The following is a 16158-nucleotide window of genomic DNA, read 5'->3' as shown; positions in this document are numbered from 1 at the left end:
TTTGGCCATAGGTGCTAGAATTCAAATATCACTTTTTTTTTTTTCCTTGACGCATCCGTAACTTTCCTTAAAGTAGATATTAAGGATTGGACAGATCTGTCTGAGCAAGGGTAAAAACCCACCTACAGCTGGTGGAAAACTGAGTGGACTGCAGTGAATGGAAACACATTTAGAGAAGAACAGAGGAGATTTTAGCCTTTCTCCAAGGTGATCCAGCTGAGCCTGTGCTTGTGCAGGCCATGGCTTGGCTCTCTGTAGCATTTGGAAGAGGAGAGGGAAGCTTTGCAGTTGCTGCTCAGTCTCCAGAGCCCTGCTGTGCTCACTAAGCACAGAAGTGCTGCTTCCTGGAGGGCTCCATCATCTCCTGGAGCCTTCAGAGATGTGCTGCTGCTGTGTGTGGATTTAACATCCCCCCCAACCTCGGGTCACAGCTACCAAACAACTCTGCTCCCTCTTTAAGCTCTGGTAATCTTGGCTGGATTTCTGGTTTAATTTGGAGACAGCCTGCTGCAGCTCTGCACAGTAAATGCCCTATTAAGCAGTTAATTATTTCTCTATAATACTAGCTTTTATCTTTAATACAACAGTTTTACTGTCTCTGATAATTACACAGTCTCAGATAACTCTCTTAAATCTAATGAGGCATGACAAGCTGTGTTCAACAAGGCACCACACCATTAACTTCTTACCTCTTACTTGTCATCTTATCACACTGAATTACTGTATTTCTAGCCTGAGTGGCTGTGGATACATAACATGTCACTTCTCATTAAGAAAATCATGAAAACCACCCCTGGTGCTCCTGTGGTTGGGCTGGTGGTCAGCTGGCTGGCCTGGTGGCCTGAAGACCCCTCCAACAGCTTCTCTGCAGCGTTGTGCTCTTTGCCCCCATGAGCTGAGGGTTGGTTTAAACACTTCTGGCCACTTGGTTACTCCATGGGTGCTTGTGGGTAGGTGAAATGAAAATTGGCCTTTGAAGGGCATCAGTGGTGATGGATGTGTGCTGATGGGAGTCACTGCTGCAGGGATATCTCATGGTGGGATTCAGATGGATGAGGGAAACAAGGGGGTTTTTTTCTGGACAGGGGTAGGACAAACTGCTGCAGCAATGCCTGGTGTCACTTGAGTGATGCCTTGTTACTCATTAGTGGCAGTAATGGATCAGGTCATTGCAGTGCTGGTTTTCTGTGGAAAAAAGACACCAAACCCCTGCATGGGCCTGACTGAAGTCCTGGGATTAGGGGAGATCACAGGACTGGAGAATGGTTTGGGCTGGAAGGGACCTTACAGACTATGTTGTTCCACCCCCTGCCATGGGCAGGGACACCTTCCACTATCCCAGGTTGCTCCAAGCCCAGTTCAACCTGGCCTTGGGCACTTCCAGAGGTGGGGCAGCCACAGCTTCTCTGGGCACCCTGTTCTGGTACCTCACCACCCTCACAGGGAAGAATTTCTCCCCAATATCCAATCTAAATGTCTCTTCTTTCAGTGGAAAAAAGTTCCTCACTGTCCTATCTCCCTTGTCTTTTCATCTATTGCCCTGTCACCTTGCCAGCAAAAGCAGTACAAAGCTGCACTGTTGAAATGTCAAGGCTCCTTCAGGGAAGTCCCTGCATCCTCCCTTGTTGGATCAGGAAGGCATTTCCCAGGAGAAGGAGCCCAGGAGCCCTCTGAGGGCAGCCTGAGTTCTCAAAGGCAGCTGGAGAGGACAGAGCAGTTCCCTGACCTTGTGTGTTTTCAGGGAATGAGGACTCCTCCACTGCCACTGCTGTAATTTCAGGTTGCCTGGAAGGGTTTTTAGGGCTGGTAGGTAGTGCTGACCCCTCCCTTGGCATTCCCTGGGTCATTTCCCATGGCACAGGAATTTCAGGGGTGCCAGGAGCACACACCCCTCTCCAAACACCTCCTCATGACCCGTGGGTGCAGGCGTTGCCTCTGGCTGGTTTGCCCCCAGGGCAGGGAATAGAATCATGGAATCACTGTGGTTGGAAAAGCCACCCAAGATCACGAAATCTAACCATTAACCCAGCCCTGCCAAGCCCAGCCCTAGCCCCTGTCCCTAAGCACAACATCTGTGTCTTTTCCACACTTCCAGGGGCAGTGATTCCACCACTGCCCTGGGGGGGTCCTGGGGCTTTGCTCAGCTTTCAACTTGCAAATGCTGAGGGTCCTGCAGGATTTTTTGGCTGAGGGTGAGTGCACACATGGAGTGGTTCATCTGGGTAATGTAACCTCCCTAATTCTCTTTGCAGTGAAACGATTCAAGGAGCCAAAGGCAGAGAGGCGTCCCTGGAGGATATGGTGAGATTTTTCATTTGAATCTTGAAAAGACTGTGTTTATAGTATTTTTTTCTCTTATATTAACAATCCTCTAGGCCCCCTGTGTATCCTGCATGACATTTAATTGTAAAATGGAATGTGCTGCTGTTTCCCAGAGAAACCTCCATAAAGTAGCTGGCGTTCCCTAGAAATAAAATAACCTGCATAACTCCTCCAGAAAACCTTGTTTTTTCCTCCAGGTTTTATGATACCTCCAAGCAAGCAATAGGTGCTCTCTTCATCCACTTTGCCAATGTTTTTCTGTCTGATCTCACTGAGGAGGACCCTTGCTCTCTGTAAGTACACAAGGCACTTGCATTTGTGCCCTACGTGTGTCAAAGGGAGAATTGTGTTGGGAAGGGTCATAAACAGTGGAAAGGGATCCATTTGAAGCACTGCATGGGGGTAAACCCTGCTGAGCTTGTTTTTGTGGTATCCTGTCTTCTTTGCTGGTCCTGTTTGGGGGATTTCTAAACCAAACTTCAGACTTAATGTAGAACTGCCACCTTTACTTCAGCTGCTTTGCAGGTAAAAATTTAGTTTCAGCATTAACCTCATCTCTGAAAAGCTCCTTTGGGCTTCAAAATGCTCCTTAAAGCCTCCTGACCCGTCTCCTTTTTTTGTATTAAAGTGCTGCACCTTGACATGTTTCTTTAAGCAGGCACAAGTTTGGCTGGGGCTGCACATAACCTCTCAAATGATGTATTGTTGTTTTTTTAAACAGACAGTGTTTCAAAACAAACCCTTTCATGCTTATGCTGTGCCCTTTGGGCATGTTGTTTATTTTTGATGTGTGTTTTATGTTTCCCTGCACTGCCTGACTTGTCATCCTGAACCAGGCAGCTTAAAACCCTGCAGCCCTGTCCCTGGGCTTTGAGGCTCATACTCTGTGTCCTGCCCAGCAGAAACCACCAGAGCCTCATGTTTGTATGGAATGCTCTGATTTCAGCAGCTGGAAACTGTAAAAAGCCAGCCTGAGCTCTTGGATGTAGAAAAACTTAATGTCATGCTTTCAGAGTGGATATCAAAAGCAGATTGTTTATTTTTTTTTCCAGTTTCTTGGTTCAGAGGCAGCATTGAGTTCTGGAAAAGGAAATGTTCACTGCTGTAGCCTTGTGCTTGGCATTTTCTTCATGCTGTAGATATCTGGCAGAAAATATTGCAATAATGGAAAAGTGCATAAAAAAACCACATTAGTCCATGTGATTTTTTTTTTCCTTTTTGAAGTTCATTAAAATACCAAGCCCTGGATTAGAGCTTGGACCCTGCAATCCCCACAAGGTCCCTGCAGGTCTCCTGCCCCTGGCACTCTGCCCAGTGATACTTCAACATCCAGAGCTGCAGACCTCAAATCCATTGAGCCAAAATCTCCTGGCAGGGATGGCTTCAGCTCCTGGATGTGCAGTGGGACCTGAACTTGAGTTTTTTGGGACCTCAGGGTTCTTCCTGCTGAGCCAGGGCCCATCACCTCTCCCAAAACTTTCCTCTCAGTTCGTGTCTCTTTTTGGGAGCCTCTTGCAGCTGTGAAGGAAAATGGACTTTTTGCCTCTTCTGCTGCCCAGTTTGTAGAGCAGCTGTGCTGCCCAAAAAGCTGCCATTTTCTTGTGTCAAATTCTGGAACAGTTTGGTTCTTCTGAAACTTGAGATTTTGTTGTTTATAATAAGAAAAAAAGATGCTGAAAATGGAAAGCCTTCTTTTTGGGGGGTAACTTTTAAGAAATATTTATTGCTATATGAATAAATGAGCAGTGCCAGAGAGTTGGTGGAGCGTGTTCCTTTTCTCCTGAACAAGCTTTTAAACTAAGAAATTGCTGGTAAGGTTTAAGAAAATGCAATAAAAGAGAAAGGAAGTGAGTTTGGCTTGTTAAGCAGGGTTATTTAAAATCTTGGGGGAAGGGGGGGGTTAAATTAATTTCCATTACGAAATTAAAGATTTTGAATAAGACTTAAGAACACAGCTGAAACCTGAATTTTCCTCTGCTCTTAGCTACCTTATTAATTTCATCCTGGATGCCACGCTGGGGATGCTGCTGATCTGGCTGGGTGTGAAAGTTGTCTCGTGGATGGTGCAGCACAAGAAGTACACATACCTGGTCTTTGGGGAGTATGGTAGGTGTCCCCTGCTCTGCCCAGAGGGTCTTGGTGTGCTCCCAGCTGGGAATGGGGACAAGAAAATGGCAATAACTGCAGTCTGGGGCTGAAATGGGGGCAGCTGCCTTCTGTTATCCCTTCTTCAAGGAGCTCGTGAGGGTGAGTTAAATGCTGGAACCACTGGAGTGTAGCAGGGTGGTGAGGAAAAGCTGAGCATTTCTTGGGTGTAGAATAGAGCCCAGGACATCCACATGGTAAGTTAAAAGTGTGAAGGGTTCTTTGTTTGGGTTCTGCTGTGGGTTTTTCCCTATATTTCCATTCAGAATATGGAGTTTCTTGCATTTGCCTTGAGCTGTGGCAGGGATCAGCCAGGCACGTTGTCACCCCAAAATCTGAGTTCTCAAGTGTGGCCTCTTTCTCTTTAAATTCCTGCCTTGAGATGGAGCAAACGTTTCCAAAAAGCTGCTCTCAGCCAGCCCCACTAGAGGGTGGCAGTTCCCTTCCAAAAGAGCACAGCCAGCTTCCTGGAGAAGCTGAGGGAAAGGGAAAAATCAATGCTCTGCCTATTTCACTTACATCAAATGTACAGATAAATTCAGTCATATTTCAGACATATATCTTATTCATAAAAATTGCAGTCATGCTTTTAAGATGTTATTCATTAAATCTGCTCTGAAGTTAGTCTTGTTTGTTTCTGGTTTTAGTAGCTGGTCTGGCATCTGAGCTGGTGAAACTTGGACCCAACTAGGATTAGTTTGGAGACCCCACTGCCTTGTGGAGTTACTCAGCCTCTGCAGATGGGTCATGGCAGAGGATGAAGGGCCTGGCTGGGTTTGTGAGGCAGCAGAAGCAGCTACAGGCAGGGAATGAGATGATGTGATGTGGCAGGGCTGGCTCTCCTCAAACCTGAGAGTGGCTTCAAAGGCTGATCTCCAGGGCAGTGTCAGCATCCTGACAGCAGGCATTTGGTGGGGGGACTACCTTTTGTGTTTTCCCTAATAGCTCCTTCTTTATAATAGATCCCTAAAGCCAGTCAGGTGAGGCAGCAGAAGAATCCAGATAGTTCAGGAACTGGAGTTTTTCCCCTTTGGAGCAACAAGGACTGGAAGCCCAACCACCTCAGGACACAGCTTCAGCTTTGTGTGCCACGTCTGCAGTTGAGCAGAAGCAAAAAACATGGAAAGTGTCTTGGCAGAGCAGTGGTGAACTTCTGTTGAGCTGTAGCTGGCCCCTCATTAGGGCTGGCTTAGTCCACAGAAACAGCTCCCTCCTTTGAGAAAATCCTGCTTTCATTATTAAAAACCAAGTTTGTGCTGTTGCTTGAATTTGGTTCTTGGCTTGGGGGTTAAATATCTCATCCATAAAGGACAGTTCGTGGTGCAGGTCTCTGGCCAGAGTGACCCCAGTGGAAAATTCAGGTGGGAGCCAAGTGACATGTCCAAGGCAATCCTGTGGCAGGGCTGGGGAAGGAAAACACTCCCATCCTCATCTCTGGTGTTAAGTAACTTCCAAAACAGTTGGGAAGGCACTTGTAAACTTTGTACAGTTTGGTGCAGGCTCCAGGAATATGATTCATTTTCTGGGCTAATTGCTGTAGCAGACTTTTGCTCCTCAGGAGAATTGAGGGAAGCAATGTAAGTCCTGCAGAGGAGAAAAGCAGGGGATCACCAAATCCATGTTGCAGACAGCAGTCAGTGCCATGGCTCCAGGCATCAGAACAGAGCAGCTGTGATTTTGCCCACTGAAGCCAGTACCCATCTTCCTGCATCTACTTGGAGGGAAAAAAAAGAGGCAGTCTGTCACAGCAGTGTTCTTCCAGCATCCCTGCAGCTGATGCAAACCACTGCAGTTGTCCTTTGGTGTGGGCTGCAGCAGTTCCTCCTGCTCTGGGGTTGCTTCTCCTACCTCTGCAGCCCTGGCTGGCTCCCCCTGTGCAGCTGCATTAATGGAGAAGTAAAGTAAAAGGGAGGGAAAGCACTTAAATCTAGGCTGCTATTTTAAGCATCCAGCTGTCCAGAATTGTTTAGAAAAATCAATTACTTCCATATTTCCAAAAACCCAGGAACAGGCATTGTGAGATCAGCCTCTCTTGTGCCTGAGCTCATGGCCAAACACTGCTGCAGCCAGGAATGACCTGTTTTACAGCTAGTGGGGAATCAAAGGCTCCTGTTTGCTTATGTGTTGGAACCCTAGAACTAACAACCTCCACACTTATGTTTCTCCATCTTTTGCTCAAAAGCTCTTGATTGCTCTCTGAATTGCCTCTAAGCACAGGGAACTGCATTTTGGAGAGTGCTGTCTCCTCTCAGGGTGCCTGGCTCCTAAGATCAAAGACTGGGGAAATGTGTTCTTGGCACAGGTGGGCTTTGGGGAACGAGGGTTGCCTTACACCTACTCAGAGCTAACAAACTCTTACCCCTGGAGGTGTTGAAGGCCAGGTTGAATGGGACCCTGAGAAACTCCCATGGCAGGGGGTTTGGAACTAGGTGATATTTTTAAGGTCTTTTCCAACCCAAACCATTCTGTGATGATTCTGTGAACTTCCATAAATGCACCATTGCTGTAGCAGGTCATGGTTATAGGAGTTGTCCCTGTAGGGAGTCATCATAGAGAGGAGAACAAAGCAGAGTTTAAGCTTTAAAAGGTGTGGGAGATGGATACCCAAGCTCTTGGAGGTGCTGCTGGGCTGGACAGACTGAGCAGGGGAAGTGCTGGCTCCAGTCAGGGTGTGCAGATCAAGCCTGACTGAAATTTGTGCCTCATCTCCAAACTGGTCCAGCTCTCTTTTCCCTCCTCATGGCAAGGAGCAGGTCCCTAGAGAACACCATTGTATGGCTGCAGTGTCCTGACATATTAATTGTGTTTAATAATTCTCCAGGATTACTTTAGAAATACCCCAATATTTTTTTTAAGTAAGCAAATGCAATGAATTTGCATTGAGAGAGAGATTTCCTGCAGTGTGCAAGTAAGTTTTTCTGGAGGAGCAATAAGAAATGAGGGGGAGGAAAAGTGTTCTCACTGGAAAATGTCCCTCTGGATGTTGACTTGTGTAGCTGTGGTCACTGGCTATCTAAGCCTGATGCTTTGTGCTCGTTCAGTGTCTGGAAATGGAAAGGCATCTTGCTTGGAGGCCTTCAAAATCTGTTTAGTGGCCTGTTGAACTCTGCTGGTCAAATTTAGTTCTAAGAGAATATGCTCTGTGCCAGCTGCTGAGTTTAACTGAGGACCTGTGTAGGCTGCTTTTGGCCCCGTGGTGATGTTGTACAAAATTTCCATAACAAATATTCCCACAGTCGTGGAGCAGTCAAGGGAGCTGGCTGCTAATGCTTGAGGAAATACTGCTGGAAATAGCTCTAACCTGAGGGGTTGTTCTGTCCTCAGCCTGCTGGGCTTTTCCATCCCCAGGGCCAGGGGGGAAAAGTGAGGAGAGGGCTGAGGTTCCTGCTCAGGGACTGAGTGTGTGGTTGGGTCCCTTGCCCTGAGCAGGGGTGCAGCCTCTGGGTGACAGCAACACTGTTCCTGCAGTTTGAATCTCCTCAGGGACCAAGGATCCAGAGCAGTGACACTGCACACCTGGGGACAGATTCCAGCTGTTCTCTCAGTTTTCTCCAGTTCAGCCATGTGACAGGGTGTCCAGAGGAGCTGGGAATGCCCCATCCCTGGAAGTGTTCCAGGCCAGGTTGGATGGGTTTTGAACAACTTGGTGTAGTGGGAGGTGTCCCTGTTCCTTCCAACCCACACCATTCTGTTTCAATCATTTTAGTTCAGGTGCAGAAAATGCCAGAGAGGGTCTGGAGTGTCCACTGGACCCTTCTGGCTGCTCTGGTGCATCACATTCCCATCTCTAAAAACCTGGAAAACCTGGTTTTACCCTCCAAATGAGCATTTCACATAATTCAGAGCTTACTGCTATTTCCTACCCTCAGTACTTGACACTGATAATTAGATCCCTTGGTTTTGGAGGTACCATTTGAGTATCTCCTAAGAAGTTTTTACTGACTTTTTCTACCCCTACCTTGTCACTCAGTACAACTTCCAGTGCTTTTAAACACTTGCCTTTCCTCCAAGCCCCTGATCCCTCCACTTTGGCTGTGGTTGAGCTTTTTCCCTACCTGCTCTGTGTGCACAAGTCCCCAGAAGTCTGTAAATAAAGCTGTAACATGTGGGCTGTGCTGACAGCTCGGTGCATTAGGCAGCCTGGATTAAAACTAATCCTGTTGTGTGGTAACAGCTCAAATACCTCAAGCCCTGCTGCTCTGGCTGCCCAGCAGCTGGGCTCCCACGCACTGGTGGAATTTGTGACACGTCTGTGTGAGGGTGCCACGGGCTCCTGCGGTTCTTGGGCTGCTCCAAGGAAGTTTTGCTGGTGGTGGGGAGCACCAGGAATGCTGCTGGAGGAGAGCAGTCAAAACTGAGTGGATGAAGGAGGATATTAATTTTTGTGAGGAGATGGCTGTAGGAAGGTTTTAGCAGAGGGTGTTTGTTAAACTAGAGGGAGAGGTTTGTGGTAGACGCCGTGTGGTAGAGCTGAGATGTCCTGGGTTCCCTCCCAGCTAGAACCAGGGATAAGAAACTGGGAGGGTTCAGAGGGAGTGTGATACTTACAGTCACCCAACAGGTGTGATGTGGAGGCTGCAAAGATCCTTCAGACCAATTCACAGAATCACAGAATTACTGGGTTGGAAGAGAGCTCCAAGATCATCAAGTCCAACCCAACCCTAACACCTCAACTAAACCATGGCACCAGTGCCGCATCCAGTCTTTCCTTAAACACATCCAGTGATGGTGAATCCACCACCTCCCCAGGTAAACCATTCCCATATTTTATTACCCTTTCTGTAAAAAACTTCTTCCTAATATCCAGCCTGTATTTCCCTTGGCACAGCTTAAAACTGTGTCCTCTTGTTCTGTCAGTGCTGCCCAAAGAAAGAGACTGACACCCACCTGATACAACCACTTTTCAGGAGGTTGTAGAGAGTGATAAGGTCACCTCTTAGTCTTCTCACTCTGCTGTGTTCAGAGCTTTCCTTTCCTTGTAGGAAAGAGGAGGACATCTATTTTATTCTATTTTTTTTTTCCAAGCAGCAGATTAGTTTTTGCTGGCTGGGAGCTTGGTGTGGCTGAAAGTCTTGTGGGCTCTCCTCAAGGTTTAGAGGAGAGTTTATTTTTATATTTTATATTTTGAAATGTATTTTATATTTATTTTATATATTTTATATTTATTTAGATTTAGAATTTATTTTCAAAACACTTCCTGCAAGAAGAATTCTTTCCCATCCGCAGAGCAGGGCACCTCTGGGCAGCACTTGATCCATTAAAGACATCAGGCTGAATCTGAGGAGGCCTCTGACCAGCTTTTTGTGGGAAACCAGCACTTACATGAGCTCAGCTCCAGTCTTCCAGCCTTTCCCTACTGGGAGAGGAGATGGGGCCAATCTGTTTTATGGGCTTGTCTAGGAACCACACCAAAAGCTTCCCTGATGAGGTTTCAGAAAATGTTGACTTGAACGTTCCTGTTACTGGTCAGAGTTAGGTGAACTGGTGGTGTAAGGTGGTGGATTAGTGGATCATGGACACTGGGATGGATCAGTGGTCCTTGGATGACTCCACACCTGCTGAGGTAAGAAGCAGACAGCTGCATTCCCTGGTGAAGTGGAAATGAGCTGCTGTGTCTAAGTCACCTTTGCAGCCCTAAGGGCCGTGCTGCTGTTTGGTTTTCACCTTTGTCTTGAATCATTTTGGTACAGAACAGCCTCCTGTGCTTGGGAGATCAGGATGCAGTGAAAAATAAGAGTAGGAACACCCTCTGATCTCCCTGCTGGGCATGGAAGTTAAGTCCTGAATACCCAGGCAAGTCCATGGGTTAAGAAGCAGGTTATCTTTCCCAGGGTCTGTGTATCAGCCTGGTGAGCCAAAACCTGCCTCGAGCTGTCCAGAGCAAAAATGCAACACAACGAGCCACAGGCCACTGTGGTGGTGAATGGTGGTGACCTGTCCCTGCAAGGGGGCAGGTATTTGGGAGAGATCTCAATCGTGCTGCTGCTTTTTTGGACAAGCTGAGATGACAGAGGGAAGTGCTGATTCACTAAGGGTGCTGTGGCTGCCAGTCCTGTCCCTGCATGGGGGACAGAGCACAGCTGACAACACAGAGCAGAAGGGAAAGAGTTCAAATGCAGGAAGGATGCAACGGATGTGTTTGTTTTCCTGTTTTGTTTTTAACTCGGTGGGGCTTACTGGGAGAATTGGTTTGTTTTCGGGTATGGGGCAAAAAAAAGGTTCACTAGACCCAACGTGTGTGCCAAAGGCAGCCAGGCATCCTGATCTATTGGAAGAGGCTTTCAGGAGGATCAAAGCCTCTCTGACACCAGCCTGGAGCTGCCAGCTGCCTCTATCACTGCTCCCATCTCCTCACAGACCACCCATTAAGCTGTTGCCTGCCAAGGAGCGGAGATTCCTCTCTGTGAAATCCTCCACGGGCTCTGCTGGGTGTACTTCCACATAACCTTCGTGGCTCCCTCTTCCTGCCCTCCCTCCATGCAGTTCCTGCTGGTTTGGCTCTCTCTGCTTGCTCTCCTCATCCCTGTAACCTCAGCCTTCCACTCCTTCCCTCTCCTCTTCTTTGCTTCCTTCTCAGTCATGGCTTGAGCAATTAATAATTTGGGGCACAAGGTGATCCTACCTGGGACCCTACCAGGATGCCTCCACGTTTTAGCTGCAGCTTTGCAACGAGGCAGATGTTGTGGTGCATTGCTGTCAAATGACAGAATAGGGACAGATGTACCTGTACACCTGTTTTGCACTTGCTGGGAAGCTGATCCTCATGGAGCTGGGGCTTGGTTGGACACCAGCTCTTACCAAATCCCAGTATGTGCTGCTGGGTGTTTGTCAGTGTGGATAAATGTGGCCTTTGCAGACTGCTGGTGTTGCCTCCCCCTGCCACATCTCGACAAATTGTGCTGAAAAGTGGGGAAAAGTGGACAAAAGTGAAGCAGAGCTCCCAGCCTGCTGCCACCTGACCACATCGAGCATTGGCATCTGTCAGTGCCAGCTGCACGGGTTCCCTTGCACGGGTGGAATTCCAAATTCTGGCCAGACTGTGCTGGGAACAAGTGTTGCCAGGGGTTATCTTTGTCTTTAAGTGGTGAGAGGAAATGCTGCAGCTTTCCTGAGCCAGATACAGTGGCTCAGTTTTGCAGACCTGAGGTATTCTGGTGAGCCAGGAGAGGTTATAACCAGCTGGCAGGGTGCTCACAGAGGGCTGAAGCAAGCACATGTAATAGATACAGAGCCATTATTGTTGTTAACAATACAAATATGCTTTTCCATATTTCTTGGTGAGTACCCCATTGGAAACATGCATAATTAATTAGATTGAATCTCTCTGAGTGAATTGCTTTAAAACCTGGGGCCATGAAGCTCTGTCTCTTGCTCAGACAGTATCACATAACCAGCCCTTCACTGCATCAGCACAAAGAAATAATTCTAGAAGTTACACTGCTTGTAGGGAAAATGGTGACTTGAAATTTTCAAACTGTTTCTGGCAGCTGTGTAACTATGTGGATAAGGCTTGGCAGGGAGCACATTACAGGTTTTATCTTTAATGATTTATTTGCATCTACCTTATTTAATAGAAGAGTGTGTATGTACTGACTGGTCCTTGCAGAGAGGAGGGTCAATATCAAGCATGAGGCAGATTTCCCATGGGCTGTCTCCTCCTGTCCTCTGTCCCAGATTTAATATTCCCTTTTTACAGGTGACCCTCCACAAGCTGCTGCCTGGATTGGCCAGTGTATTCTCTACTTGCTGATTATGGTTTTTGAGAAGACTGTGATTAGCCTTGTCCTGCTTATCCCTGGTTGGACAAAGGTAAGCAGTATTTTTCTAGCTGTAGCCATTGTTTCTTTTTGTCAGCTTTGCCTGATTCATGATTCCCATTATTGAAAGCCTTTAATCCTCACACTTACTGACATCACTCTGTAATCATTAGCTATCACTTAAATTTTGGGAAATATGACTTTCATAATGGTTTGGCTTTTGGTGCATTCTCTTGCTAGTAAAAAGCTAATGGAATAACATGATGCTTTAATTTTCTTTCCCATTCTTAGAAGCCTAAAATGGGCTGGACTGGCAGCTGAGCTCCTTCAGTTCTGCCAGAGTATTTCTATGTTCTTCTGTCAAGTCAGTCCACGTTGGTTTTTTGTGATCCTGTGCTTAAACCAGGGGGACTCTTAGAGATTAATTTGGAAAGTGCTCTTCAAATAGTGTGTATTCCTGCTCAGCTGCTTCTGCATGCCAGCAATGTTAATTGCGTTGATCAGAAGTTTATCTTTAAAAAAATAAAAATAATAGCCTGTGGGGCTTTTAGCCACCTGTTGGCTGGGATGGTGACTCTCTAATTCTGAGAGTCAGAGGTAACTCTGGTTTGGAGTCCACTTTCACTGTGTGTAGCTTGCTGCAGTTATCTCCAGCAGTCTGGGAGCTTTTATCTCTTTAAGGGTTGTCCTTCAAGCCCAGTAGCCCACAGTGCTCACAGCTGGATGTGAACTTCTTCAGCAGCACAAATCCAGACCCAGAGATGCTGCTGGGTTCCTGTCCATGGTTGCTGTTTGTGGCTGGGGTTCTTGTTCTGCAGATGAGCTCCAGGGAGCCAAGGAAAGTCCCACCAGTTGTTGTCATGGGTAGTTACACTGAAAGACTCCCAGCACTTGTTTCTGTACAAAATCATGTGTTTGGCAGCTGGGCTAAGGGAATATCCTGTGTAATCTTTTAAGAGCTGGGTTGAAGCAGAGGCTGCAGAGCTCTCGCTGCTCATGTAGGAAGACAACCAGTTTCCATCAAATATCTTGCAACAGAGCTATCCAAATAATGCTTCTAAATGTTTTCTCCTCTGCAGCTTCAGCAGATCCTCCTGGGTTACATCCCAAACCCTCAGCTGGAGCTCGTCCTGGTGATGTTTGTTGTGCCTTTCATAGTCAATGTAAGTGGTGCCTCTGCAAGTGCTGGGTGGGCTGGTTTGGAAATTACAGAACAACCTCATGGGAGTGTGCACAGGGTCTGGCTGGGGGCAGCCTTGAAGTGGCTGGGACAGGGTGGAGGGGTGTGTAAAGAAATCTGTCTGTCACAAATCTGTCACTGCCACAGTCTCTGTTCCCAATTCCCATCCCTTTCTCTGAGCTGCTGTGGGGCTGACCCTTCACCTCTTGGAATAAAGCTGGGTCTTGTTAGGTGAGAGCTCATCTCAGCAGCAAGCTGTGGGCATGGGGATGCCCCAAACCCTTTAATGTCCTATAGGATGGCTTGTGACCCTGACAATGCAGTCATTTGGCTGGATGTCAGACTGTGTTACAAGGTGCTCAAGGTTACCCAGAACTGTTGTTCTTCTCAAATCTAGTTTGACAAAACCTCTTAAAAGCTCAGCTCTTTCTTGGTTCCCCTGATTCTGGGTAATCCTTGAGCTGCTGCTCAGTTCCTGCTGAGAAGGGAAGTGGGAACAAGGTGTTAACACTCAGATTCTCCCTGGACAAGCAGGAAGTGAGGGAGATGCTCCCTCACTTCCAACTCACCCCATGCACATTTCAGTGGATGCAGCACTGGCAAAGTTGGATTGATCTGCCTCACTCCATCATCCCAGGCTGCATTCCCACATTAGAAAGCAAATTCTGGTCCTCAAAGAACCAACCAGGGACTGGTTCAGGCAGATGAACTTTGGATGGAGCTTGGTTCAGTGGTTATGTTCTGGTGGAAACTCTGCCTGTTGTGGTCTTGTTTAATCTGGGTCTTCAGCCACTGTGGAAACAATGGGACTTGTGTAAGAAAGGACTTAAGGAATCTGACTCATCCAGTCCCCATGGACACAACTGATGCAGGGCTGATTTAGACATGAGGTTGATCAGGGCTGCATATCTGGAGTAGCCAAGAGGAGAAGAAACATCTGTGATTAGATGACTCTGTATTTTGGTCTCTGCAGTCTGTTGATGTAACTTTTTTCTCCCCAAGGCCATTATGTTCTGGGTTGTGGACAGCTTGATCATGAGGAAATACAAGCAGAAGGATACCCTAGACATCAATGGATCCACAGAAACTCCTCGGGCCAGGAGGACTGAGGAATCTCAGGTAAGACCAGGGGTGCAGACTTGTGGGATGGCCTGTGTGTTCTACCACGACCCTGTAACAGAACTTCACATTGTCTGGACCTGGGTGGTGCCTCATCAATGTGGGTGATCACCCTGCAAAGTCAAACTCACTCTAAGCAGGAGCAGTGTCACAGCCCAGGAAGTGCTGCTGAAACACTGCCCTGAATGATGACAATATCTTGAGGGCATGAACTGGCCTCTGCACTGATCCGTGTGTGCAGGCTAAAACTGTCACTCTGAGCTTTGCTATATTTAATTGTAATTAATTTTGGCTGGGAAGAGCTTACTTTCCTCTTTGTAATTGTTAGCATCCCTTTTAGAGGACAAGGCTTAACTGGGAATCTTATTTTTGTCAGCATTTGGTATTTTTTCAACCAGATTATTGTCCCTTAGCTGGAGGAGGCTGTGTTTTGTGTAGTCTGAGCCTGACAGTTAAAAGTTATGGTGGGGGAGGAAATGCTGCAGTTCCAGCAGACTTTGTTCTTCTTAATCATGTGTGGTTTGTTGGGTAGGTGGTATCTGCTTCTCACTGACCTTTGGGCAGTGTCCACAGTCTTGGTCCCTGGGAGGAATTCCCTTCCTTCTCCTGGCACCCAGGCCTGGTTTCAGTGTGTTCTGTGCACGGCTGCTGATATCCTGCAGCTCACCGGCGAGCCTTACCGAGATAAGATAATTCCTGGCAATCACAGACTGGCTCCTGGAGGAGCTTCTGCTGAGGAATTCAGGATGAACAGAAATAGCTCTTGCTCTCTGAGAGTTCCTTCATAAGGAGCAGCTCAGCTCTTGTGCTGATGGATGGGCTGGCCCATCCCTGGTGCCCTTGCAGCGCACAGAGAGGCAGTGGTGTTTGAACAGTGTGTGCTTGGCAGTGTGCACAGCAGCCAGGGACACACTCTTCTGTCCCTGGGGTGCAGTGGGGAAGTGGCCACTGCTCAGGCAGTGTCAGAGGAACCCTCGCTCTGGCAGGGAGGGCAGGCAGATGTGAGCAGCTGTTGAGACAAGAGAGTCACTCCTCCAGGCCCTGCCTCTGGATAAGCAGCTCTGTGAGGTCGCTGGCAGTAAAGCCCTGCCCTGCTGCTGGATGTGTTCCTGAAGGCCCAGGGTCAGTCAGGATTACACCAGCTCAGAAGCAGAGCTAAGGAGGTGACATCTCTGTCTGAGACAAGGACCTCCTTCACAGCTTTTGGAGCCCAACCTTGCAGCATCCAGGCTCAGAGATGGTGGCTGCTGTGGGTGGGTAGATGGTGTCACAGGCGCTGCTCCTCCATGGACGTGGAGCTGCACCTCTGCCTTGTTCCACTGGAACACTGCAAGTGTTTTGGGACCTCTCACTCAGTTTTGGATAATTTGAAGGAGCAACACCTGCTAATTTCCAGATGCTAAGAAAGCCTCTTCTGGCAGGTCAACAGACAGGAAGTTTCAAGTAGTGGAAACAATTCCCACAATCTGCCCCTTTCTGTCAAAGGTTTCTCTCATCTTCCAAGTACCTGACTCTTTTTCTCTGAAGACTTCGGCAAAAATTCAGCAATGTGCAGGTCATCTGTTCATCTGAAACCCTCTGATCCATCACTGCAGTGGAGCTGCCAAGGGGACTGATTTCTCCTTGGAGCAGTCT

General features: G+C 47.6%; 1 protein-coding gene across 1 annotated transcript in view; it reads left to right on the top strand.

The window, feature by feature from the left end:
• LOC134550404 (store-operated calcium entry regulator STIMATE-like) overlaps nt 1-16158 on the top strand; it is a 30087-nt gene that overhangs the window by 8744 nt on the left and 5185 nt on the right. The window contains exons 2-7 of the mRNA XM_063397076.1: nt 2253-2301; nt 2520-2615; nt 4307-4428; nt 12164-12276; nt 13304-13387; nt 14407-14523. Of these exons, the coding sequence (XP_063253146.1) occupies nt 2253-2301; nt 2520-2615; nt 4307-4428; nt 12164-12276; nt 13304-13387; nt 14407-14523 (581 nt within the window). The remainder of the gene's footprint in view (nt 1-2252; nt 2302-2519; nt 2616-4306; nt 4429-12163; nt 12277-13303; nt 13388-14406; nt 14524-16158) is intronic.

This window comes from Prinia subflava, chromosome 4 (assembly GCF_021018805.1).
Source record: "Prinia subflava isolate CZ2003 ecotype Zambia chromosome 4, Cam_Psub_1.2, whole genome shotgun sequence".
In the NCBI taxonomy this organism is placed as follows: Eukaryota; Metazoa; Chordata; class Aves; order Passeriformes; family Cisticolidae; genus Prinia; species Prinia subflava.
This window is presented reverse-complemented; position numbering and strand designations above follow the sequence as displayed.